Source organism: Monodelphis domestica, chromosome 5 (assembly GCF_027887165.1).
Source record: "Monodelphis domestica isolate mMonDom1 chromosome 5, mMonDom1.pri, whole genome shotgun sequence".
Lineage (NCBI taxonomy): Eukaryota > Metazoa > Chordata > Mammalia > Didelphimorphia > Didelphidae > Monodelphis > Monodelphis domestica.
Genome location: NC_077231.1, coordinates 124835778 through 124860775, shown reverse-complemented (window position 1 = coordinate 124860775; position 24998 = coordinate 124835778). Strand labels below are relative to the sequence as shown.

At 42.7% G+C, this 24998-nt stretch overlaps 1 protein-coding gene across 5 annotated transcripts; it reads right to left on the bottom strand.

The window, feature by feature from the left end:
• Window positions 1-70: 70 nt before the first annotated feature.
• Window positions 71-23527, bottom strand: PHC1 (polyhomeotic homolog 1). Of its 5 annotated transcripts, XR_472644.3 has the most exons (16): window positions 19415-19789; window positions 16951-17109; window positions 15594-15704; window positions 14973-15050; window positions 13862-14011; window positions 11992-12147; window positions 7871-8363; window positions 5689-6479; window positions 5103-5250; window positions 4648-4859; window positions 3775-3889; window positions 3265-3373; window positions 2935-3085; window positions 2200-2431; window positions 1173-1343; window positions 894-1031 (listed from the first exon to the last, which is right to left on the bottom strand). XR_472644.3 is itself a non-coding variant. In XM_007503623.3 (15 exons), the coding sequence occupies exons 2-15, from the start codon at window positions 17062-17064 to the stop codon at window positions 877-879; spliced, it is 3015 nt and encodes a 1004-aa protein (XP_007503685.1). In that variant the 5' UTR covers window positions 17065-17109; window positions 23351-23527; the 3' UTR covers window positions 71-876. The 5 variants fall into 5 exon arrangements, 4 of the variants coding, with proteins under 4 accessions (XP_007503685.1, XP_001364459.1, XP_016281388.1 ...); XM_007503623.3 differs by lacking the exons at window positions 1173-1343; window positions 19415-19789 and adding an exon at window positions 23351-23527 and having other exon boundaries at window positions 71-1031; XM_001364422.5 differs by lacking the exon at window positions 1173-1343 and having other exon boundaries at window positions 71-1031.
• Between the last annotated feature and the right edge of the window lie 1471 nt (window positions 23528-24998).

The following is a 24998-nucleotide window of genomic DNA, read 5'->3' as shown; positions in this document are numbered from 1 at the left end:
TGTGGTCTGGCTGTTCAGTTAAAAATTAAGGTCAAGGGATTCAGGCATAAAGTAAAAGAGACAACCAGGATCAGTTTTCATCCTTTTACTAAGGAAGAAAAAAAAAATATTTTGATTTTTGTTGTACAAGAAACAGGGTCTGAGGCAGGTACTTATATTCCTGGCCCCACACAACTCATATTCCTGCCTTGTAAAGCTAGGGGGAAGAGAAGAGGTAGAAAGAAAGAAGAGGGTGGGGCAGAATAGAAGAAATCCAACAGAAGAATGGGGGAGAAAAAAAGAATAAGAAAAGCCACACACACACGTGCCAGCCACAAACATCATGCCATAGGCCCCTGCAGCAACTCAGAAGCTTGTGAATCCACTCTCAAGAGGGTTGAACAGCCCTGCCATGGGACTCTGGGCCAGACCTACAATAGTACAGTCTGGGGATGGAAGTACCAGAGACTAAAAATCCTACCCTTACTGCCCCAATGGAGGGAAGCAGCCCCTACCATACATTGTCAGGCCCTAGCCTTACTGTAGACCTCCAGAATTTAACCCTTGGCTAGGCTTGCCATCCAGGACTGAGCTGAATAGCCCTTGCCCTCTAGGTGGTCTCATCTTAAAGATTTGGGGGTTCAGGGAAGGGTGGAATGGTGAGGGAGAAGCCATTTTTCAAAAAATAAATGAACTGGGATGAAGTGTCAAAAGTTGCTGTCATGTGGTGACAGCAAAGTTCACCAGAGGGTGGGTGAAAACTCATCTTTTCACCCGACTTCTCCACTAGTGAGACGGCTCCCTCTTTCCCTGCCCGGATCTCTGCTGATTCTCAGCAGGTTGCAGCATGGGCAGCAAGAGAAAGCTCATTTAGAACTAGTCTGTGGAAAGGCTTTGTTAGGTCTCCTTAAGGACATTGATCTTGGCGCAGATCTTTAGGGCTGGACCCAACTTGATGTTCATGGCACTCATAAGGTGTTCTTCTTTGAGTAGTAACAAGGCCTGTCCGTCAATCTCCTGGGAGCGGAACTCTTCCGCAATCTCTTGGCATCCTAGAAAAAGGCAAAGAGGAAAAGAGAGTTTCATAAAAATGAGAGCGAGCCAAAAAGAGGGAAGGGTGGAAAAGGGGAGAGGGGAAGGTTTAGAAGGCAGTGGGGCTATAACCTGGCCTGTCTCCCTTAGGACTGTCCCACCTGTTTCACACAGCAGCCTCCAAGCATCCTGGCCCATCTTGTGCCAGGCAGCATTTCCATCCCGATGCCCCTTCCATTTTCAAGTTGAGGAGCTTCAGGTGCATAGCAGACAGTATTTCCTTTCCCCTCACAGTACCCCAGACAGAACAGTGGCAGGACGTGATGGATGAACTGAGGATAAGCAATGCAAAGCTGGAATGGGACTCACTTATCCGAAGTTCAGAGGTATAATATGGGAGCAGAGAAGGCATGTTCTTGGGGGTACAATGAGAGAAGGATGGGCAATATAACTGCCTAAGAAGGATTAAAGAGCTAACTAGTTAGTAAAACTATAAAATCTGGAACCAAGCTTATACTTATTGTGGTCCACGGTAGAGAAATACGCTTTACATTATAATTAAGCATGAAGAATACTTTCTGAATGTCTACTCTGGGTCTTAGAACTCAAACCTATACTACCAGATCATCAAAAGAAGTTAAATCTTAAGACTGGTTTGGAAATTGTCTTTCTTGCTGAGGCAGGGAAGAACATCTTAATTCTTGAAAATCTTTGACTTCTAGCTTTTTCTGACTTCAAGAAGCCATAGTCCCCTCATTACAGGGAAAGATAAAGAATACTTCCAGTCACTCTTACAAGAAATACAATATTTTCATTTTGTAAGAGAAGTCAGCACAAAAGGCCCACTTGGGGTGAATAAAGAGTAACCTAGTTGGAAAGCAGGCCCACTGTAGAGAATAAAAGCCATTAAAGTAAAAGAAAGCTGCTGCCATTCCTGTAACATGGTAGAGTACCAAGCCAATTTCTGAGTGAGAAATTAGATAAAGCACCACAATCCCTCCTCCCAACCACCAAAACCATGCTATGGAAAGGAAATATAATTAACTAAAAAGAAAAATGCATCTTTCTAAACTATACATACACTATCCTACAGCTTCATTACACTATTCCTAAAGAAGGGTTTGGAACACTTTCTAAATTGAGATGAACCTTTCAGGCAGTGGGAAGGGGTTATCAGTAGGGTCTGACCTTGTAGAGAGGCGATGAACTCATAGACTTCTTCCACACTCCAGCGGCTGGGGTTACTGGACAGGAAGACAGGGTTGATACCATGCAGCTCTGGTGTTAGGGTGTCTGTGTTAGGATTTCCCAGGTCTCGTTCTCCATGGCCAGCCCTCACTGATAAAGGCCCAGGGGATGTGGGAGATAGTGCTTCATCATAACTAGAGTTATCTGAGCCCCGGCTAGAATCCTCTTGACCCTATGGAAGAAAAGAGAGAATAAGGAAGAGATTGGTAGAATTAAATTTGGGCTATTATATGTATCTCAGATATTCTAGAGGCCTTCAGAATGTTTCCAAGTGATATATACATGTGTGAAATAATCTACAAATGAGCACAAGACAACCCTATTTACAGGCAAATTCCAATTTTTACTGCATTGTTGCTTTTTTATTTTTTGTGCTTCTCTTTTTTTTTCACTTAATATAACAACCACTGTGCAAGAATTACATTTAAAGAACTGGTGAAGGCAAGAACTAGAGGACAATATAAAGGGAAGTGAGGGAAGGCAACTGGTGACATTTTTTTCCAGACTAATAATGGGTTGGTTATGTTGCCATCAAAAGCCACACTCAAGCAGCAGTGACTCAATTTGCTTCCAATTACTTGAATCAGGGGCAGGAGGAAGATGGAAGGAAACTCATTTCAGGGTGGGGAATAGGTATCTCTTTCAATGGCCGCTGGCTCTTCAAGGGAACCTTACCCGGTGTCGCTTGCCCTGAATCTTGGCCCGGGCAATGTCAGAAGAACTCCGTCTAGGCCCACGCCGGCGTACTCGAGCATAGTTAGCCTCCTGGAACTCTTTCATCTTCTTCCGCTTTAGTCGAAACTGGTGGCTACAGCTTACATTGTACCTAAGGGAGCAAGGGTTAAAAGCATAGGAGCAGGTCAAGTCTTAGGGTAGGGCTTCCCACTGTGTGTGCCAACCCTATACCAAACAAATGAACTTTAAAAAAGGAAAGGAAGAAAGTGTCATGAGAGCATCTGGGAAATGGTCCTGGGAAAGGGATGTGAGGGTTAGGGGCCTGAGTACCTCTTAGCACATGTCATGGAGCAGAATCTCTTGGAGCCACGAAACTGCTCCTCCGGAGCATATTTTCCACAGTACTCACACTTCAGAAGATTTGTTTTCTTATCCAGCTCTGGAGAACAGGAAAATGCTGAGGGATGGACTATCACAGATGCTATCAGGATGCACTAAGCCCTAGAGGCAGCCCTTCAGAAGCCCTACTGAGTTCTCGGCCCTTAAGTAGCCCTGCTGGGAGCTCTTTTGGCCCTTCATCATTGAAACTGTTCAAGAATATGTCACTGACACCTGAGATGTTTTCATTATCCCTTTCTTCATTCACATTCTCCTCCAACCCCTATCCCCACCTCTGCTGCTCACTTCACTGGCTAAGGAAAGATCCCTACTGGCTAACTAAGTAGATGAGACCCCTTCCACCCAAAGATTAATGAAAACCCTAAAGAAAACTAATAAATTAGTCCAAGCCCACCACCATGAATCTCTTTTCCCAAGAGGGTTCTTCATAGCCATACTCACCTGAAGTTATACTGTCTCCTCCCAGGGGGCCACCTGGTTGGCCTTCATTCATCCCTACAGGAGCTCCCGTCTGTAATGGCTTCTCAGACTCCTTTAAGAGCTGAGAACAGTTCACCTGAAAGTGCAACATAACCAGTTAGTTCATTTTTTTCCTTCTCTCTTTACATTTCTTTTCAAGGAGATCCCTCCATAAGGTTCCTCTCTGTATCTGTAAACTAGTTGCAAAGTCTGAATCAGAGATCATTATCCCAGAATGGGTGTTACAGTCAAGAGTCCCCAGGTTTTCATACAAGACACTGGAGAACAGATGTACATTCTCCCTACCACTGTATTTCTTTTTAGACTTTTCTTACAGTGAGATGTCTGGCCTGGGACTCAATTAAGTCTTGGCTCTGTCACTTACTAACTGAATGACCTCAGGTAACCCTTTCGCCTATTGTAAACTATCTGTTCTATGTGTAAAATCAAAGGGTTGAAATACATTGGGTCTCTCCAGAGACCCAATCTTCATTCTACAAATATTTTCTTTCATTTGCCTACCTCCATCAAAAAAAATTTTTTTTTGTTTCTTTCTGACTCATATAGTCATATATTTTGAGCCAGAACGGTCTTAGATCACTTAGTCCTCTCTCCTTTGTTTTACAGGTGAGGAAAATGAGGAGCAGGTATAGTAAGTGCCATGCCCAAGGCTCCAAAATGGCAGTGGCAGGATTCAAACACAGGTTCATTGTCTAAATCCAGGGCTAATGAACCCTGAGGTGTACCCTTCTTTGTCATGGGTTCATTCATTTAGATTGGTGGAACAATATCTTTTGCTTAGGGGAGAAAGTTGAAATTCTTATCTATAAATCACTTGACCCTATGCTCCCTCACCGGAAAAGGTTCTGCCCCTTCCTGGATGACAAAGCCTTCAATGATATGAGTAAGGATTTGAGGTTTCACAATGGCCTGTGGGGGCTTCAAGTCACCCAGCTGTCGAGACATCATGGCCAGTGTGGGAGGTGGCACTGATGGGGTGGGGGCCGAAACCACCAGTTCACTGCTCGGAGTGTTAGGGACCATGTTGACCACTGGTTCAGCTTTCTCTAGAAAACAAAAATACATATATAGAAGTAGGTAGAAGAACAAGAGGTTCCTTCAGTTTGCTCTGTCACAATAATGGCCTTGGTAGATAATCGCAACCCAGACATACCAGTTTTGGGAATCTGTCCATTTATCCACTGTACTTTGGGCACACTACTGCACTAGATTTGTCTTTTGGCTCTTTGATGTAAGTGTCTGTTCCTAGCATACTCCAGAAGTCACTAGGAAGCCTGCTGTCATCTTACCTGCAAGGCTGCCCTTTTCTTCCATGATTTTGGGATTCTCTATGATTGGTGACGACTTGGCAGGAAGCATAGTGTTTACAGTAGAGGATTCTTCTCTATCTTCTTCAGATTCAGCCTTTCGCTTAACGGCCAGAGTCTGGGGTTTGCCCTTTATAATGGGAAATGAGAATAGAAAACCAGAAAGACCCAAGGATGAAGGATAATCTAGGATTCTGACAACTCCCATTCATTCCAGTTGACACTTCAGCATCTCTCAATTCGCTAACTGAAGTATTCCCTTCTGGGTCCTCCCTCTTCTTTCTAGTCTGTGCCACTTCTGAGACTAACCTAGGAGCTGAGTTCTATTCCATGTTGCTTTGTCCCAATACTCTTGCCTACCTCAGAGTGACTTCAGAGTGGCTGACTGCTCAGAAAACTGATTACTAAGGACAGAGTTTGAATTACCATCAGGATCAGATAAGCAGCAGTGCCCCTCATCTTTGAGCCTCTCTTCCAGTTTAAAAGGGAAATATGTCCGCTGTAAGCCAGGTTATTTCCCCTCCACTTCCCCAAATTTAACATCCTTTTGTTTTCTGACGTCACTCACCGACAGCTGGACAGACTGCATATAGAAGGCAGCAGGCACTTGGGCCACAACGGGTGAGGCAGAGGTTCCACCCTTTACCACATGTGCTGTCCCCTGCAGAGGGGTCAAGCTGACCCCAGAAGCCAGTGGTGGAGGGACCTCGTGCAGGGTGCTAGTAGCCTGGGAGGGTGGTGAAGTGACATGGGTCTGGCCCATTCCTTGCATTGTGCCTGGCATTCCCCGAGAAGCTGGTCCAGCAGCTGCCAGCTGTGCCAATCCCAAAGCCTGTGCCTGGGCTGAACCTGGCTGCCGACTTCCCACAACTTGAACTGGAATATGTGGGGGAGGTTGTTGGGTAGCAGACATCTTGGTAGCCCCTAACTGAGGAGGCTTAATGGATGCCAGGGGCAGTTTGGACTGGATGGGCATGGGTGGTTTAGGAGCCGAGTCAGGTGGGAGTGTCAGGGCCTGGGACTGGAGCATGGGCTGGACAACCAGGGTCTGGGCTTGTTGAGACTGTGGGGGTGGGGCTTGCTGGGGAGGAGGAACTTGTGGCTGAGGGGCAGTGAGAGTTGGGGCTTGCTGCTGCTGCTGCTGTTGTTGTTGTTGCTGATGCTGTTGCTGCTGCTGCTGCTGCTGCTGCTGGGCTAACTGGAGATGGGTAGCGGTGTGGAGCAACTGGGACTGCCGGTGCTGGAACTGCTGCTGGTGGTGGATGGCAATTTGCTGCTGGATTACTACTTGCTTCTGCTGTAGGTGGATCTGTTGCTGTTGCTGTATCAGTGAATGGGGCTGGATCTGTGTGTAGGTTGCTAGAGGAATGAGGCCAAAGCAGGCAAGGGAACAGGGAAAGAATAAAATGTGATCAAACTAAAGCGTTCCTTCCAGGAGTTCCAAGCTTTGAGGCTGTATAATAAAAAGAAACCTAGACTGAGATGCACCTTCTGATGCCATCTTAGTCATACTGTTGCTTCAAGGCAGCTGTTAACAAATTTGCCTAGTCCTAAAAACCCTAAGAGGATCTTCTCAAAATTACAAAGAAGTGGCATTAAAAGAATGATGTAAGGGGCCTGCTACACTGCTCAGTGGATAGACCCAATCCTAGAGGTGGGAGGTCCTAGGTTCAAATCTGACCCCAGACACTTCTTAGCTCTCTGACCTTGGACAAGTAACTTAACCCCCATTGCCTAGCCCTTACCACTCTTCTATTGATTCTGAGACAGAAGGTAAAGGTTTTTTTCCCCTGAAGTACTAGAAATGCCAAGTTATTGTTAACAATTACAATCAACTCAATTCTTGCTTAGTGATTTATCCCCACTGAAATATTTCAGATAATATATGGACTTCTCCCCTAGCTGAGGCTTAGGACATCTAAGCTAAAATTAAATAAGCAGGGGATTTAGGACTAACCACTAAAAAAGGGTAATGCATGTATGTAGTGATACTTATCTACCTAAATTCCAAAAATAATATATTTATTTTTATTACACTTTGTTTTGGTACTATTACCTCCCCCTCTATTATTATTATTATTATTTGCTTATTTATTTGCTTGACTTGGCAAAATTAGAATATAGGTTTCACTATGCTGCTTCAACAACTGCTATTAACCTATATTTTTTAAAATCTCATGGATGAAACATCTCATAAAACCTTTCAATTGCTTTAAACGGCAAAATATCAAGAAAACAAAGGTCCAAGGAGCAATAGGGAGCTGCTTATTTCTTCCAGAAAATCAGGGTGGGTCTAAAAGTAGACTCAGCTACAATGTTTTCTTTTCTCAAGTGATGGGTAATCCTGAATCTAGCAGATATATACGCTGGGCAGAAACTTGGTCTGTTTACTCCTCAATACTTGGCCCATAGTTCTTACAGACATTTTAAGGCCTGTCCCTAAGCCTAAGAGGGAATGGGCAACAGGGGAAAGAGAACTTTTTTTCAGAGTAAGGCAGCCAGAAGTGAGCAGCTTGGAAGCTGGTTGGTACAGAATTGCCATTAGTGGGCAATCTTTTCCTGATTAGCACCAGCATGACATAAGATGAATGGATGTTCATTTTCTTTTCTCATGCTATACAATGGGGGCAATCAAGAAAAGACTGAAAAATCTTTTAAACAAATAATAAATAGCCAGTCCTCTGCTTTCAGAGAAAAAAACTATAGGTCTTTGGTGAGTAAAGACACCCTGCAGAGCCAAGATAGCTCACCTGAGCTGATAAGGGTCTGGCTGGGAGCAGGTGTAGCTGTCCGGGTCAGGTTCATGCCCACACTCTGCTGTCCACTGCTCTCTACCTCTGCCTTCTTGGCTGCTGCATTTTCTGCCTCTGTCTGGCTGCCCTGGCTCACTGTCACTGCCTGGGCTGCAGGCAAAGGCTGCACCACCCCAGTGCCCTTCCTGGAGCAGCTCCCACCTCCACCCAATCCTGAAGAGGGCACCTGACCCAGGCCCCCAGATGCCTGGCCACCCCCCTGTCCCATAGATCCTGGGATGCCATTCCCACTGCTCCCACCAGCTTGACTGAGGTTGAGGGACTGGCCTGCCCCACCAGAGGAAGCTTGAGCCACAGCTAAAGGTTGGCCAGTGGCCTGGGGAAGGCCTGTGGTGGGAGAGGCTCCAGGGGGAATGGCCTTTTGAGCAGAGCCCTGCATTTGAGGACCCTGGGCTGAAGACTGTTGGCTCCTCACTGCCAAGTTCTGCACCTGAAAAACATGAAGTGAGAATACAGATTGGTAAAAAAGGTAGGAACTATGGGAAATCATAGAATATAGGAGTTGGAGGGGACTCAACAGCCATCTACATCTAACCCATCGACAGAGGAAATGTTCTTCTAGTCTGTTTCAAGACATGGACAGGGCTCAGGGTGGGGGAAATGGATGGACAAGAAGAAACCACCACTTTTCAAAGCAGATTATTCTACTTTTTGACACCGTTAATTATTAGGAAACTTTCTAACTTCAGTTAAGCCTATATTTGTCCCTTTTGCAACTTCCATCCATTGTTCCAAGTTCTGGTCTCTGGGACTAAACAGAAGAAATCTAATCCCTCCTCAATAGTAAAGCAATTCAAATACTTTAAAGAAAGCTGTAATGTTCCCCTAAGGGTCTCATCTCTTCGCTAAACATGCCTTTGACCGATCCCATTATGTCATGAACTCAAGGTCTTTCACTATTCTGGTTGCCCTCCTCACAATTCTCTCTAGTTTATCAGTGAACTGAAACTCTGGTGTCCAAAACTGTCTTCTTCTAATATAGACCTAGATTAGGTCTGACAATACAACTAAAATAGTAAATTAATGGTACATTACCTCCCTATTTCTGGAACCTAGACTTAGCTAATGTCAGCCGAAATCACATTAAGTTTTTTTGTCTGCCATATCACATTGAGTCACATTAAGTTTGCAGTCCAACCAGCTCCCAAGATCTTTTTCAGAACAACTGTTGACCAAGCCTCCTCATCTTATACTTGTGGAACTGTTTATATCCAATTGAAAAATTATATATTTATCCTTTTTGGTTTTTCTTACTATATTCATCTCAGTGTTCTTGCCTATCAAAATTGGTCATTCAGTGTGTTAGCCATCTCTACCAGCTTTGTGTCATCTGCAAATTTTATAAGCAGGCCTTTCAAAGTCATTGATAAAATTATTAAACAGCACAGGACCAAGGACAGATCCTCATGGTACTCTACTGGAGACCTCTTGCCACAATGACTGAAGGAAACAGTTAATATTTGTTAACTAACTACTTTTAAAACCCAGCTAGCCAAAGTTCTGAATCCCTCACATAATACTGCTATCGAATCCACATCTCTTTCTGTCTTCTTCAAGAGTCTGTGGCATGTCCATATGGAAGGGAAACCAGTTACTGCATCATAACTTTAATTCCCCAGGGTTAGAACAAAACACATTAAAAGTTTCCATTGTCCCAGGCTAGAGAATTTGAGATCCTAGATGCAAAGCATGTCAGTTGGAAAGGGCCTCAGACGTTATCTACTCCCAGGGGCAGCTAGAGCACAGTAGATGGAGAGTCAGGCCTGGAGACTGAAGGACCGGAGTTTAAATCTGACCTCAGACACTTCCTAGCTATGTGATCCTGGGCAAGTCACTTAATCCCCATACCTAGCCCTTACTGTTCTAAGACAGAAGGTAAGGGTTTAAAAAAAATCATCTAGACCCACCCATGACTGAACAGTTATTCCTTCTCTAATATCCTCAACAAGTGTTCATTGTGCCTACTTGGAGACTTCTAGCAAGATTCTTTATTTTCTTCAAGATAGGCACCCCCCAAAAAAAACACAACAAAAAAACCCTTGCTTTCCATCTTAGAATCAAGACAATGTATTGGTACCTAGGCAAGAGAGGCTATGGGCTAGGCAATGGGGATTAAATACTTGCCCAGGGTCAAACAACTAGGAAGTATTTGAGAGATAGGACCTCCTATCTCTAGCCAGGCTGTCAATCCATTGAGACACCTAGGTGCCCCCTACTAGCCCATCTTTTTATCCAACTCTAATCCCTCTTCTGACCTCTAAGTCTCTTATCACCAACTGTTTATTGGACATTTCAAATCAGGATGTTCTGTGAACATCTCAAACTTAACATGTCCAAAATAGAACTAATTTTCTCTTCTCCCAAGCCTCCATAACCTCTAGTAGTTCCCAGTTACCATCTGGATCAAATATAGAATCTTATTTAGCTTTTAAAGCCCTTCAGCCTACCTTTCCAGGCCTCTTACATTTTTTCCCTCCCCTACATACTCAACAATCCAATGACACTGGCCTTACTCTTCTTTGCAAATGACACTCACCTCTCGAATGTATGCCTTCACACTTCCCTTGTTTCCTTTAAGACTAACCTGTGACTGCTTTCTTTGAGTATATTTTTGGTAGGCTATTTCCTCCTCTATAAACATGTGGATTATATCAACCCCTTAGAATATAAGCTCCTTGAAGGAAAGGATCATGTTTCTTGACTTTATTTCTATCTCCTGGATCCAGTAGTGTCTGGCACATAGCAGATACTTACTAAATGCTCAATGATAAAGACGAGAATTTCCCCTATAAGTCAAAAATCTGTGTCCCTAAAATCTCCTCCCATTAGAACTTGCTCTTCCCTCTGGGGCTAAACTCTCCTCCATAAGGCAAGGTCCTTACCCCTCTATTAGATGTCACCAAATCCTCTGATTTCAAAACAGCACATCTCATTTCTATACTACATCTCCTTGGTCCTGGCCTCCCTCACCTTAAATCTGGATGCCTCCAAGTGAATCCTCCTTAGTCTCCCTGCCTCTACTATCCTTTTCCTCTAATTGCTCTTGCATACTGTTGCCAGACTCATCTTCCTAAAATTTCACTTCCTCTGCTATTCTCCTATTCAATTATCCATTTCTCCTTGTGGCCTACTGAATCTTGATCTCTCAAAGTATGAGGGGCATTTCTAACTCAACAGATCTAAAACAAAAACTCTTTGTTTTTCTCTTTACAACCACCTGGATCCCCAAATTTCCACTTTCTGTCAAGGGCATGGCTACCTAGTTATCTAGTTCATGATCAGTCATCCTTGCCTCTTCTCTTGCTTATCTGTTATACTCAATGCTGTGTCAAATCTTTCCATTTCTTCTTCCACATCCACAGTCCATTTCCTTCCCTCCACACACCACAGCCCCTCTAATCCACGTAGGTCCTTATCAGATCTTGCCATGAAAGTAGCAATAATGGCATCTGGTCTATCTCTAGGCCTCAAGATTCTCCCAGCTCTTATCTATGCTCAACAGAACAGCTAAAGTGATCTTTCTAAATGCAGGGCTGACCACTGTCATGCCCCTATTCAATAAACTCCAGTATAAACCCCAGTATCGATTGGTTCAAACTAAACTTCTGTTTGTCATTTAAAGCTCTTTACACTCTCTCCCAATTCTATCTTATGCATTTCCCTCCTCCACACACTCCACAATCCAGCCAAACTGGCCTTCCTGCTATTTGTCATCCAATACTCTAGTTCCTGTCTCTGTTATCTAGAATGTATTTCCTCCTCATTTCTGCCTCTTAGGATCTGATTTTCTTCAAAAATTCCTTAGTTACCATCACTGCTAGGGGTTTTCCTTTCTCTGCTCTGCCCAGGTTAGCTTAGTATGTGCTTTCTTGTTTTTTGTATATACATATATGTAAGTTTTCTCTCCTGTCAGAAGACAAGAGAATCTGCTCTTTGAAAGCAGAGATTACTTCACTTTTTGCCTTTTTATCCCCAGCATCTAACAGAGTCTGGCATAAATAAGGCACTTAAATGTTTGTTGACATCTATTCTCCTCAGCTGAAGTAGTCATTACTGACCTGATCTGTATCTGTGTGGACTCCAGGAGACTGAGCAGATGGCACTTCCTGCTGGACAGCAGCCACAGCCCCATTAGGCATAAGGATGAGCTGGGATGCCAGAGGCACATTCCGGCCCAGAGTCCGGTTTACCTGTAACAGGTTACCCAGCTGTGGCTGGCAGGGACAGCAGAACAAGAATGGAAGAAAGGCGAGTAAGAGGACAAAAGGTGAAAAAAGAAGTAGAGAAATAGAGAAAACAAGATAAAATAGACACAACTGATGAAGCAGCTAGTCTGGCTCTTTTCCATGTCAGCCCTTTCACCCTCAATATTTGATTAATATGTAGAAAATGGGACTTATTTTTTTTTTGCATAATACAAACAAGCCAAATCTCATTTAATAGTGCATAAATTTGGATACAGGAAACAGAGTTCAAGTAACATGATATAGTTGTGTTATTATGACAAGTAGCACTACTTTCCACTATCAACCACAGTACCATTCTGTACATAATCTGACAATTTTTCAATTCCATTTTTAGGGAAAAATACGCTATATGAGATTATGGTTCAAGGGAAACTAATTTTTAAGGGAATGCTAAAAACAGACTAGTTACTTATAGTAAAAGCTAAGGCAAGACTTCACTTTTGCATTAACCATTTATAATTCTTTCTCAAAGCTTAATCTGGTGATAGGACAAAGTAATTGTGTCATTTAAAATACCAACTGCCTTGAAGAAGCTTCAGAGAATCTTTAACAGCAAGCCAAGTACAATAAAGATGTTACCTCTGTTGACTACCTCTTAGGGTAGGGAAAGGTACACTGATACAATTTTAAAAAGTTGGGAGCCTTTGAAGCATGCCAGCTAATCTAGAGCTGGACATTCTTTTTTAATGGCAGTATATATGGTAACAGCAGCAATGAAAAAAAAAAAAGATTTGGGGAAAACCAGGACCCCAGAACAACAGTCTGGAATTACTCCACTCATAGTCAATATGAGTTTTCCCATTTTCCATCTTTTTAAGATTTGCAGGGGAGTTGGGCATTAACAAAAATGAATGCTCCACACTCAAGAGGCCCAGGGAAACCATCCTGGATGGTAGCTTCTTCACTTTGAGGGGTGTCCCTAAAATCCCTATTAACTTTCACTGATCCCACAGTACCACATTGTGCATCAGGTAAGTTCTTTAAAACAGATTTAGAGGCTGTCAATCATACTATTTCCCACTTTTCCCACTTTCAGGGTAACATGGGCTTCAGTGCTTCTAGGTGGTGAGTGGACTGGGATAATGGGAGTCATAACCTCAGGATCAGGAAACCTATATTTATCTTCCTGTCCTTTACTCCCTAAATCATCACTTTTTTCTATTGTACCAGAAAATGGGACTTATTACAAGAAACCAGAACCAGGGATTCATGTACTTGGGAAATTAACTGGACACATATAAAAGATTTAAAATAAGTCAAAACACAATTGGGAAATACACTGAGATATGGCAATCTGCTCTAGAATTTCCAGAGATTCTAAGGTACTAGCCAAGAGGCAAAGATTTCTCTTTATATCTATATTTTAACACTGGGTTGATTATAAAGAAAAATATTGTTAATATATATTAAGCATTGCAAAGAACTGATCTATTAGCCCTGATCTAGTACCTTCCATTTTAGGATCTCAAAGCATTCTTATCCACCTGGGAGCTATAAAGATCAGCAATCACTTCCTGGGTAAATCAAGGCAATGAAAACAGAATAGTTTGTTCCAGGATATTCAGGAGACCAAGATTGAAGAAGGTGACAAATCTTGGTTCCCAGTTTTGGCCCAGGTTCTTTGCTAGGTTGAGAGATCAGGGTGTTCTTATTCAGATCGTTGTTATATATAGTGGCTTACCCGAAGATACATCTGGGCCTGGGACTGGTTGAGAGGTGGAGAGGTGGTATTTCCCAGGAGTACAGACTGGGTAAGGGTGGTAGCACTTGGGGAGCTCACACTCTGGGAACGACTGATGAGCTGAGCAGCAGATGTGGTAGCCAGATTGATCTACATAATGGCAAAAGAACAAGAGGTATAGATGGCTAGGAAGACAGAAGACCCTTGTATGTTTCCCTTCCAACAAATCTAGCATTACAGTTAAGAGTAGGATATCTTCCCCCAACTCACATACCCCGTCAGGCAGTCAAAGGAACCACAACTTCCAATTAATGTGAAATTTAGGAGGTGAACTACTACTTGTTTGTCACTTAAGTCCCTGATATGCAGGGTATCCCCCAATGTCATCCAATAGATCCAGCACATTGGGGCCAGTCCCAGAAGCATAAGAAAGTAGTCTGTCCTCACAGGGCTACACAGAGCTGAGGGCTGGGCATTTCCCAGAAAGTTATCTCCTCCTAGTTTCTTTCTTCTTTTACATTGTTTATATCTATTAAGACCCTAATACAAATTCAAATAGCTTCTATACCAGAGCAAAAAGCTTTTGTTATCCCTAAATTGGCTAGGTGAAAAACTGGAATAAAGACAGCAAGATGGCACCATGGATAGTGTTGGGTGTGAAGTCAGGAAGAATTGAGTTCAAATCTAACTTTGGGCACTATTGACTTCAGTTTCCCCATATATAGAAATTGCAATGCCCTCCCAAGGTTATTGTAAGAATTAATCAAGGCAGTATTTGTAAAGTATTTAGCATAGGAGAGACTAAATAAGTGCTTGTTCCCTTCCCTTCCCTTCTTCCAACACTAGAAGTGCTATATAGTAGTAGTCCTCACTGGCATATCTAGGTTCCAGCCTCAGTTTTCTTGCTTTCACTTTCACTGCTTTTTTTTTTTTAAGAGAGGGGGTGGAAGCCTGAGCTGAGGGGCAGGAGCCCAGAGGCTGTATATTTCTGATCAGCAGATGCTCCCTTAGATCCTAGATTTCGGCCATTCATGGTAGGTCTTGGACTTTGTCTCCCACAGCAGATACAGGGGTCCCCTGTACTGGCTACCCAGGTGGGAGAAATACTTACCGAAGCCTGAGTAGTAGTGGTCTGCTGAGGCGTGCTGGTACTTGGGGAGCTGGCCTGGCGACTGGCTGCAATTGTAGCCTGCGTATAACAAAAGAGAGAAGAGAGAGCACAGAGCCAAGGAAAGACCTGAATCTTCCAATAACATATAACACACACAAATGTGCACAAAATCCCTGGTGAAGATAAAGGCTCTATTACAGAGTATGGGGCTAGAAGGTATAAAGATACCTTTTGTTTCGGTTGTGGCAAAGCAGTTTTACATATGCAGCCACAATGACCTCTCTGCTGGCCCAAAGAGGGCACAAGAGGTCAATATTCTTATTTGCACTTACTGGATAGGTAAAATTTAGGATTAAGAGGCTCTTTTATAGGATTACATCAAAGACAGTACTGAGATGAGACCTCAGAAATTCCAACTCTTGGACAGCTCTCCAGTGGACTCCAGAAACCCTAGCCAAGTGTCAAAGGTCCATCCCTCCCCTAAAGGAGGACAAGAGGCACTGGAGAGACTTTATCCCCAGCCCTACTGAGTGTATAAGCAGTGCTCCCCAAGATTTCCCCCCGACCCACCTGTGGTGCCTTTCCCCTCCCTCTTGGGCCAGCTGGCTGCTGACCTCTCACCTGCTGGACGGCAGCCAGGCTGTGCAGCTGGGCATTGCTGAGCTGCTGCTGAAGCATAAACTGGTGGAAGTACTGGGCTGCATTAGGCTGTCTCTGTAATGCCTGCAGGGCCTAAAAAAACAAGAGAAAGAAAGGCCAAGTCATTCAGAATAGGACACTGCTAATTCCTAACCTACCTGCACTGAGTGAGCCAGTTGGAGAAAGAGGTCAACTGGAGGTGAAAGCCAGATATACACAAGAGAAAAAAAGATTGTGTTTGGACCAATATTCTATTCAAAGCAATGGGTACAAGATGTACTAAATTGTTTAAGTTTGTACAGCAAAAAGGAAAGCAGTGCGACTCAAACAAATCCACACTTCTCAAAGTGGGATCTCTGAATATTTGCTAGAAAAGGGAAAAAAAGGGCATTCTGAGGGGAAATAAACAGTAGATGATGACAATTTAAGAAAAGAAACAGATTAAGAAACCAAATACTATAGTTCCTAGGTTGGTAAAGTAGCATTAAGTGAGTAGACAGGAGATAACAGTAACAAGGGGTATTTATAGCTATATACGAGTATTTATAGTTAAACTCTTTATAAAGTTTGCAAAGGGCTTTATTAATCTTTTCTCATTTAATTTAAAAGGCAGCACAATGGTTTTATCTAGCACTCTAGAAATCAGACTTTTCAATTACCTGACATTCTGATAACATATAATAACAGGTTCATAATTATGACCCTGGGATACTATAATGACTACTCTAAATCTCATAGATATAGGATATTCTACTTCCCAACAATGACAACAGAAACTTTACATATAAAAATATGAAGAGATACATTAAACTTTACCATATGATCATCCAAAATGACATAAAGAATCACATAATGTCATAGTTAGGCCTTAAATATCATTAAGTTCAAAACCCTCATTTTATAAATGAGGACAATTAAGGCCCAGGGAGTGATGGTTACAAGGGTAATAACAATCAAGTGATGGTTACAAGGATAATAACAGAGCTAGAATCTGAACCCAGATCATGCCTCCAAATCCCATCCTTTCTACTGTATCACACTGTTCCTCAAAGCCAGTAGATGGCAAATCTGATCCCGAGCATCAGAAATAGGTAGCAATTACACAAATAGAGCAGACCAATCTTTACATAAGCAACTCACTTCCTCCTGATTCCCCATATCTTGCTTGTCTGAACCTTTTTCGAAGCATAGAAAGCACACAATTCTGAAACTAAAAGATATCACTTATTTCAGCCCCTTTGTTCCACAAACAAGGAAGCCAACATATGGCCCATCTATCTTTTCTTGTCCTTGCCCATTTCACAAATTATAGCCCCATAACTCTCAGAAATCTTCTCACCTGCACTGCCTGGCGCTCGTATAGTGACATCTGAGCTATCTGGGGGCGAGTGCTTCCCCCTGAGCTGGAGCTCCCATTGGTGGAGTTGGAGTTCTGTTCACTCTCAGTTTCCATTACAGCAGTCCAGGGGCCCCAAATTTAACACTCTGAACGTGAGACCTAGATGGAAACAGAATTAATAAAGTCATAACTGAAACCAAAATGGCTTTTTTGCCTTATAATTCTTAATCAGGAAAAAAAAAAGCAGATCAATTTTTTCCCCTAGACTTTTGTTTCCTATACTCAGATCTCCCATAACTCTACCAAACACTATTATTCGCCACTATTCAGATATTACCTCTAGTCTCCTCCACCCCAAACTCCTGTATTCTTTTGAAGTTTCAGATCTCCCATACATTGTCCTTCCTCAAAGCTGTCAGTAAATAAGAGAAATTCAATGGTCTTTGGTAGAGAAATTTGTAGTTAACAATATCACCTCGAGGAAGGTGAATTTTTTTTTATTTCAAAGTCTTCTTTTATCTTTTAATCTTGATGATTTCAAGATATCAGGTAAAAATTATTTTATTTAACAGGTGCAGAAACCAGGGAAAAGCAAGGTTAAGTTACTTGCCTAAAACCAATGAACTAGCTGAATGAAAGAATCACAGCTTGAACCTTTGTCTACCTTCAGCTCTGGTTCTAGTTTGGGCACATCACTTTCCCCAATTCGTGCCTCAGTTCCTCCATTATAAAAAGAAAAAAAAAGATATCCAATGATATATTGTAAAAGAATTTTACATACACATGTAAGAAGATAAAATTATCTAAAATCAAAGGAAATTTCCAAAGGGATCAAGGTTTGATGCTTTAACTTTTAAAAAGAGTCTTCCCCCTAAACCTACTGAAAACATAAAAGCTCTTTAAAAATACTGGGACTGAAACACATAAAAAAAAAACATAAAGTCTTTGGAGTATAAAAAGACCTTGAAGATATTCAACTCCCCTCACTTTACAGATGGAAAAACCAAAGTTCAAGAGATGGAGCTACTCACCATGATCACAAGGTGAGCTGTGGAAAAGGGAAAACCAGAACTGGCTCCTATCCTTGTCTTACACTCTTTCCACTGAAAGAGACTTCTAGATATTGCTAAGGACCAGTTAAAGAGACAGGAGAAAAGGCAGTACCAATGAACTCACAAACCAGCTTGAAAGAACTTTGTCCATTGTTCTTTTTTACTTTTTTTGACCCTAATTGATTGGACAGAAGCTATAAATAACTGCCCATTATTTTTTTCCCCTTTAACCTGATCTGCCCCACTGCTTCACTTAGGTGGGTTGGTTGGGTAAGCCAGTAGCATTATTTGGCTCAGAAATGAAAAGATCAAATAGAATTTTTTGCTAAGGGTTGTCAATGATTTATTATTTGTCTTAGGTCCATAGCCATAAAAAAACAACAACAACTAAACAAAAACAAAATACTGGGCCATGTCAGAAACTTTACTAAAAATACTCATCTTTGTCCAAGATTATCTGACACAGTTATGACTCCCAAGAACTAAAGCCATCCACAGTTAAATCTGAAACTAGCATGTCAATGGCAAAAATGCTCGATCTCTGGTAAGTGATTGTATCCCAAGGATCAGTTCTGACTCCTCGTACCTCAAAACTGAGAACCTAAAGCACTCGGGTCCGTGAATCCTATTAATAACTGATGAAAAAACAGATCCTTTTTATACAGCTCCATTTTACAGAAAGAGAAACTGCCTCAGAGGAGGGGGACCTTAACACCAGGGAAGATTTCAGAGACCCATGAATCCTGGGTACCAGTTTAGAAGTTCAAGAGTTGGGACCTTAATACTAGTGATGATAGAAAATGAAGGCGGTGGGGAGTACCAAGTGTGTTAAGGAGAACAAACTTAAAAGAGGGAATGGGTAAGGCAGAAATCCATTTCCAAGTGAGATTTCCCAGAACAGACGCTTAAGAAGGAGGCAAAATAGACTGGGGTATGTGTGTAGGGGCTGGGACACTGTCAAGAGAAGAAAATGGAGAGAAACCAGAACGGTAAGGGTAAAATGTCAGGGGTCCTTGGTCCACTGATCCCCAACTAACGGAGAGTGGAAATGCTCCTGAAAGAATAGGGAAGTCAAATTCGGGGGGTGGGGGGGAGAAATAAGAATAGCCACAGCTCAGGAAATGGCAGAGAGAGGCGGGGACCGCGACAAGAGCAGGAGCCCACCCCTGAGGAGGGGGATGCCCAGAAAGGACAGCCGCCGCTGGACTGTAGGAACGAAAAGTTCGCGGCAGAAAATGAATGGGAAAGCAGCCTCGACAGAGACAGCTGAGGAGCGAGGAGAAGGAGACGACGGCGGAGTCGGCCTGGAAGAGGGACCTGGGAGGCAGAGAACCCCAGGACCACTGCGGCCGTCGCCAGGGGAGGGGGCGGCGGAGGCGGGGTGGCCAAGCCTCCTAGGTGGCTGCGGTTACCTTCACGCCCGGTTCGGCCCCCGGGGCCTCCCGGGAGGCATCCACCTCGGGTGTCAGGGAATCCCCAGTCGCCGGCGCCGGGGGGGGGCGGGGACGGAGCCCCGGGGCCGATGTGCTGGCTGGGGCTCCGAAGGGCCTCGGCTCCGCGGCGGCGCTGCGGCGGCAGGGGCAGCGGGCTCCTCGCCTCCTCCCTCCCCAGCCCGGAGGGAAGAGGGGCGGGGTGGCAGAGCGACTGTCCGGGCAGCAGCGCGCCCGCCCGCCTGCCGGGCTCCTCCTCCTTCTCCTCCTTCTCCTCCTCCTGGGCCGGGGCCGGGCCGGGCAGCGGGCACAGGCGGCAGCTCCGCTCTGGCCTCCGGGGCTCCCTCCAGGGCCCTGTCACTTCCTGCCAAGCGGGGAGGAGGGGGCGGGTGGGCTGGAAGGCTGGGGATGGAAGAGAGGGGGGCTGGCGGAGGAGGTGCTTCCGGGGCAGCCTGATCCCTCTCCTCTTCTCCCTCTCCTCTCCTCCCTCCTTCCCTCCCTCCCTCGCTTCCCTCGTTTCCTGCCCGGGCCCGTTGCCATGGCGACGCAGCTCTTAGGCCTCCCTCGGCCTGGCTGGGCCCCAGTTCCTCCCTCTCCCCCTCCCCCCCAACCCCCGACCCTCTTTCTCTGTTCTGAGTCCTGGTTGGATGGAGGAAGGGGCCAAAGAGCTGGACTCTAGAGGGGGTTCGCCAAGAGAGGGGGGGGGGGGTGAGGGGCTCCAGGATCTGGGAGTGAAGAAAGGAGGGGGGAGGGAAAGGAGGAGAGAATGTAAGGGGGGGTTGGAGCATCTGGGGGTGAAGGAGGGGGAAATGGAGAGAGGGGGAAATGTGGAGGGTTGTGGGGGTGGACTCGAGCATCTGGGAATAAGGGAGAGAAAGAAGAGAGAGGGGCTGTAGGGGGTGGGCTTGAGCATCTGGGAATGGGGGCTAGAAATTAGCACTTACTGGCAGAAAGAAAACAGAGTCTTAAAAGAGATCTTGAAAGAGTCAGAAAAGGAACTGTGGGGAGAAACTGAAGGAAAAGAATGATGGGATGTTGAGTGGGAAGCCTGGGCTCCTCAATTCCTGTTGAATTAGAATCAAGAGGACCTGAGTGCAAATTTATAGCTCTTCCCCCTACTATTAGTGTTGATCTTCCACAAATAGCTTAGTCTGATTTACCTGGAGTTTATTCACTTGAAAAAAAGAGGATGGTCTGAATCTATGTGATTCCATGTTGGTTTCATGTACAGGGTGTCTCAAAAAAGTTGGTGTAGTTTTAGCCATACATGTTAAATATTACAATTAAAAACACTTCGCATATTAATTTTCACCAGCCTCTCCAGGAAGGTAATACAAAGCATGAAAAAAGTTATACCTGCTCACCGAAAACTTACATGCTTCAAAGGTAGCCACACACACACATCCTGTTTCTGGGGGCGATATTAAGTTATAAAGAATTTGCTTATTTTAAATTAAGCAGTACTGGATGTTATACTGGGGAGAGAAGATCAGAGTTCAAATTTCGTCTTCAGCATAAACAAGTTTGTCTGCCAAAGGGTGTGTATATAGGACCCTATACCAATCATTTAAGCTCTTCGTATATCCTCCGATAACTCTAAGAGACTATAAACTGCAGAGGTAGTGGTAATTGAGTGTGAGTATACTTACTGGACCTTTCCTGTGCCAATGAAGTCATAGGTCTTGCTCAAAAAATCATCATTTCTAAATAGAAGTTCCAATATATTCTGAATAATGTCAAGGCTGGAATATAGACTAATTCCCCAAGGAAGGAACATTCATTGAAATGTATGAATTCTTGTTTGTGTTTTTAAGTAATGTTATATTATAGTTATAATTCATAAAATCAACATGAACTCATTCAGAGGTGGAAATCAAAGAGAGGAGAAACAAAGATCAAAGAAGATAGAAGTGAATCTGTCACTGTCAAACATCTGAGAAGAGGTGCCTTTATTATTTCCTCATGCTACCAGTTCATCTTAAAACATTTTACAGATATCCTCTCACAGAAACCCCTAAGGACCCACAGCAACCTAGACCCACCCACACAAAAAAGAAACCTTAAAATACCCAACTAGCCTCCCTCCACCAGAAGACTTCTACTTTGGGAGAGCTTTCCACATCCTGAGGCAACCCATTGCACTTTCAGATAAGTTTAATTGTTAGCAAGTTTCTCATTACAATAAGCCTCTTATTTGCCTCTTTGTAATTTCCTTCCTGGGCTCCAGATTCTACCCCTCTTGGTAACCCTTCTTCCCTGAACAAAAGCCCTTCGAATATTTGAATTTGCTTTAGGTATCCTCTGAATCTTCTCTTCCCAAATTCTTACTGGTTTCTCTCTCTACTATATTTTACACTTTAAATGAGGACATTCTTATAATAATAATGCCCACAGAATAGAATGATGTGCTTGGCTAGTTTTGAATGAATATAAGCTTTCAGTGGGTAGGCACAATTTTTCTATGTTTTATACTACCAGGAGAAATGGGTGAGAGTTAATATCCAAAGTGTTCTTAATTATACAAAACAACTGCATTTCCTTCCACTGATCCTCTTAGAACTAGGACTCTAGGCCCTTCACCATTCAGGTTGCCCTCCTCAGATGCTTTCCAGCTTATCAATGCCCTTCCTATTTTAACTAAAAAAGAGTACTTTGCCTGCCTCTTTCTGGAAGCTAAGCCTAGTTCAGCTCAGGATCTCATTATTACTTGTTTTTTGGCTGATCTTATTGACTCTGAACTAGGAATACACTGAAACTTCCAAACCTTTTTAAATCAAACTGTTCTCTAACATACTAGATAGTACTTAAGGAATGAATTTCTGGACTTGTGGAACTCAAGGGTAAGATTTTCCATTCATCCCCATTAAATAAATGTTTTACAGTTGATTGGCTCAATAGCCTAGCCTAACAGGATATCGACCATCTCATATTTTATACGTATATAACATATTTTAGATATGGACTATCTGTTAAGAATAGCTCTCAGCTTGGTGTTCTTTGATGATTTAATTTGCATGCCATATATGTTTTTATCCAAGTCATCAGAAAAAGAAGATGTCAAGTTACACAAGGCCAAGTATGGATTAGATCCCTGAAGCACTCCCCTGGAAACCTGCTGTTGTGTTGATCTCTCACCAACTCTTAGTCATTCAACTAGTTCTGAATCTACAATCCAGCTTACATTTCTCCATTTTTCCACTAGAATAGCATAAGATATTTTATCTATCATTTTCACTTTAGGATAAGGAGCTTGATTCCCATATATAAAGGCAGGTAAGGAGAATTAAGCTTTTATTATACCTGTCTAGAAAAATCACGGTTGGATTAAGTACTCTCCACAGGTGAAAGACCAATACTGTGGCTAAAAATAATTTGGGAAATTGTTCTAACAGCAGCAAGCTCCCCACCTTTGGTCCAGGTTCCTCTAGTATCTGTATAGAATTTTTTAAAAATATAACTGGAACAATTTACATAGATTGTTTCATTAATGTATCACAACATTAACTTTTTTTTGTCCTTATTTGTAATTTATTTCAGAAAAGTCTCCAAATCTAGTTTAGTAAAACTCGTCTCCTTCCCTATTAAAATTCTTATCACCTCTCCGACTTTACGTAATCCAGTAGGAAATATATTCATGTTATATCTTAGTATATATGATAGAAAGATAATGAAATCTGATGCTGAGATTCCCCAATTGGCTTTGAGTACTATAGCTACCAAAGAAATCAGGTTAAAAAGTCCATGACTAGCCTCAGTAACTGTGGCAGCTTTCCTAATGACCGAGGCTGAGTTCAAACTTTGACTCCCCCCCCAGGCAACAAATGTTTCTGGAAGCCCTTAACCAGGGTAAATTATCTTTCATTCCCCCACATATCACAGCCATAAAGAAGGGGGAAATACCCTTCTAATCTGTCCTACCTGTTGCTTGGAAGCAGTTCATCAAAGGGGCTGATGTCAGGGCCTATTTCAGCCTTCTTACTAGGATCTTGGATTAGCAACTGAATCTCACTGTTTCCACTTCTCAGACTTGGCTTCAATGTGCTGACCTGTATTGATGGAAGGAGCTTCTTCAACAGGAGTTCCTATACCAACAAAGTTACAGGTCTAGATAAAAAGGAAAAAAAAGGAAAGAAAAAAAAGATGCAACTAAACTTTTATGAAATTTTTATTTTGAAATAATTCCCCCCCATAAGGGATATAATTTCATTTCAGAACACATCTATGGTTGAGTTGTTTTTTTTAAGCCCCCAAAGACATAGGAAATTGGTAATAGTCTACATATCACAAGCAATATGTTTGCAAACTTCCCTTTTCCTCTCACATTACATTCTAAGTTTTTTTTTTTATAGCAATGACAAGATTTTTATCTTGTTTGAAACTCTCAAACAGAGTTTAGTACTGTATGGGTTTCTTGTGGGCCCTTAGTGAATGTTGTTTAATGTCAGAGAGTGGCATGAGAGTCAAAAAAAAGCCTATTTGGTTTGGGAGTAGGTAAAGAGACCCATAGGCTAATAAGAAGGCAATAATCTCACCAACCCCTGCCCTCATAAACTTACATCTGGAGTATTATTTTTGGCTTTGGATCCCCAATTTAAGAAGAAAAGTGATAGTTGGAGAGTGTTCAAAAGAAGGAAAATGGAAATGGTAAGTATAATAGAAAGATTAGTTGAATGAGCTAAGGATATTTGGTCTAGACAAAGAAAATCTTGGGAAAACATGATAGCTATCTTTAAATTTTTGAAGGACTCTCACATGGAAGACTTGTTCTTAGCTCTAGGGGAGAGAAGTAGGAACACTGGGTTTGGAAGTTACAGATGGACAAATCGAAGCTCAATATGAAGAATAACTTCCAGACCATTAAAGCTATGCAAAAGTAAAATGAACTGGCCCTAGGTTTCCCCCTCAGAAGTACTCAAATAGAGGTTAGATGTGATGTAGTGGGAATTATTTTTCTTGTATGTGTTGGTCTAGGTGACTGACAAAGTCACTTTGAGCTCTAAAATTCTATTTGTATATCTAGATTAGAACACATATCTGTTTTTCTGTTTGGTGTTAATTCAATTCTCTTCTAAATAGCACCATGAGCTGCTACTCATTTCCATGGAGTCAAGGTTATTTCAACCTGAAGTCAAACCCTTAATTTAATGGTGCCAATAAGACAATAGAAAGAGCATTGACTAACTCTGGAGTCAGAAAGGCTGACCGAGTTCAAATCTCATTTCTGATGTGCACAAGTCATTTAACCTACCTGGGCCTCAAGTCTCCTAATCTGTAAAATGAAGTAGTCAGACTCTTTAAAGGCAAATGGCCTCTCCTTTGATTTTTCTTTTCTGTCTCCAAATCCTTGACTTTTCATGTCCCTCAGCCCTTGAATACAATAAATTGCAAAGTTTTATCAATTCTACTTCTAAATATCTTTCCCAATCTCTCCTTCCATCTAAGACTCATACAGCCTATATCTTGGTTCAAGTTCTTATCAACTTTCAGAAGAACTATTATAATATCTTTCAGCCTCAAATCTCTTTCCTTTCTAATCTACCCTCCAAAATCAAAGAGGTTTTCCTAG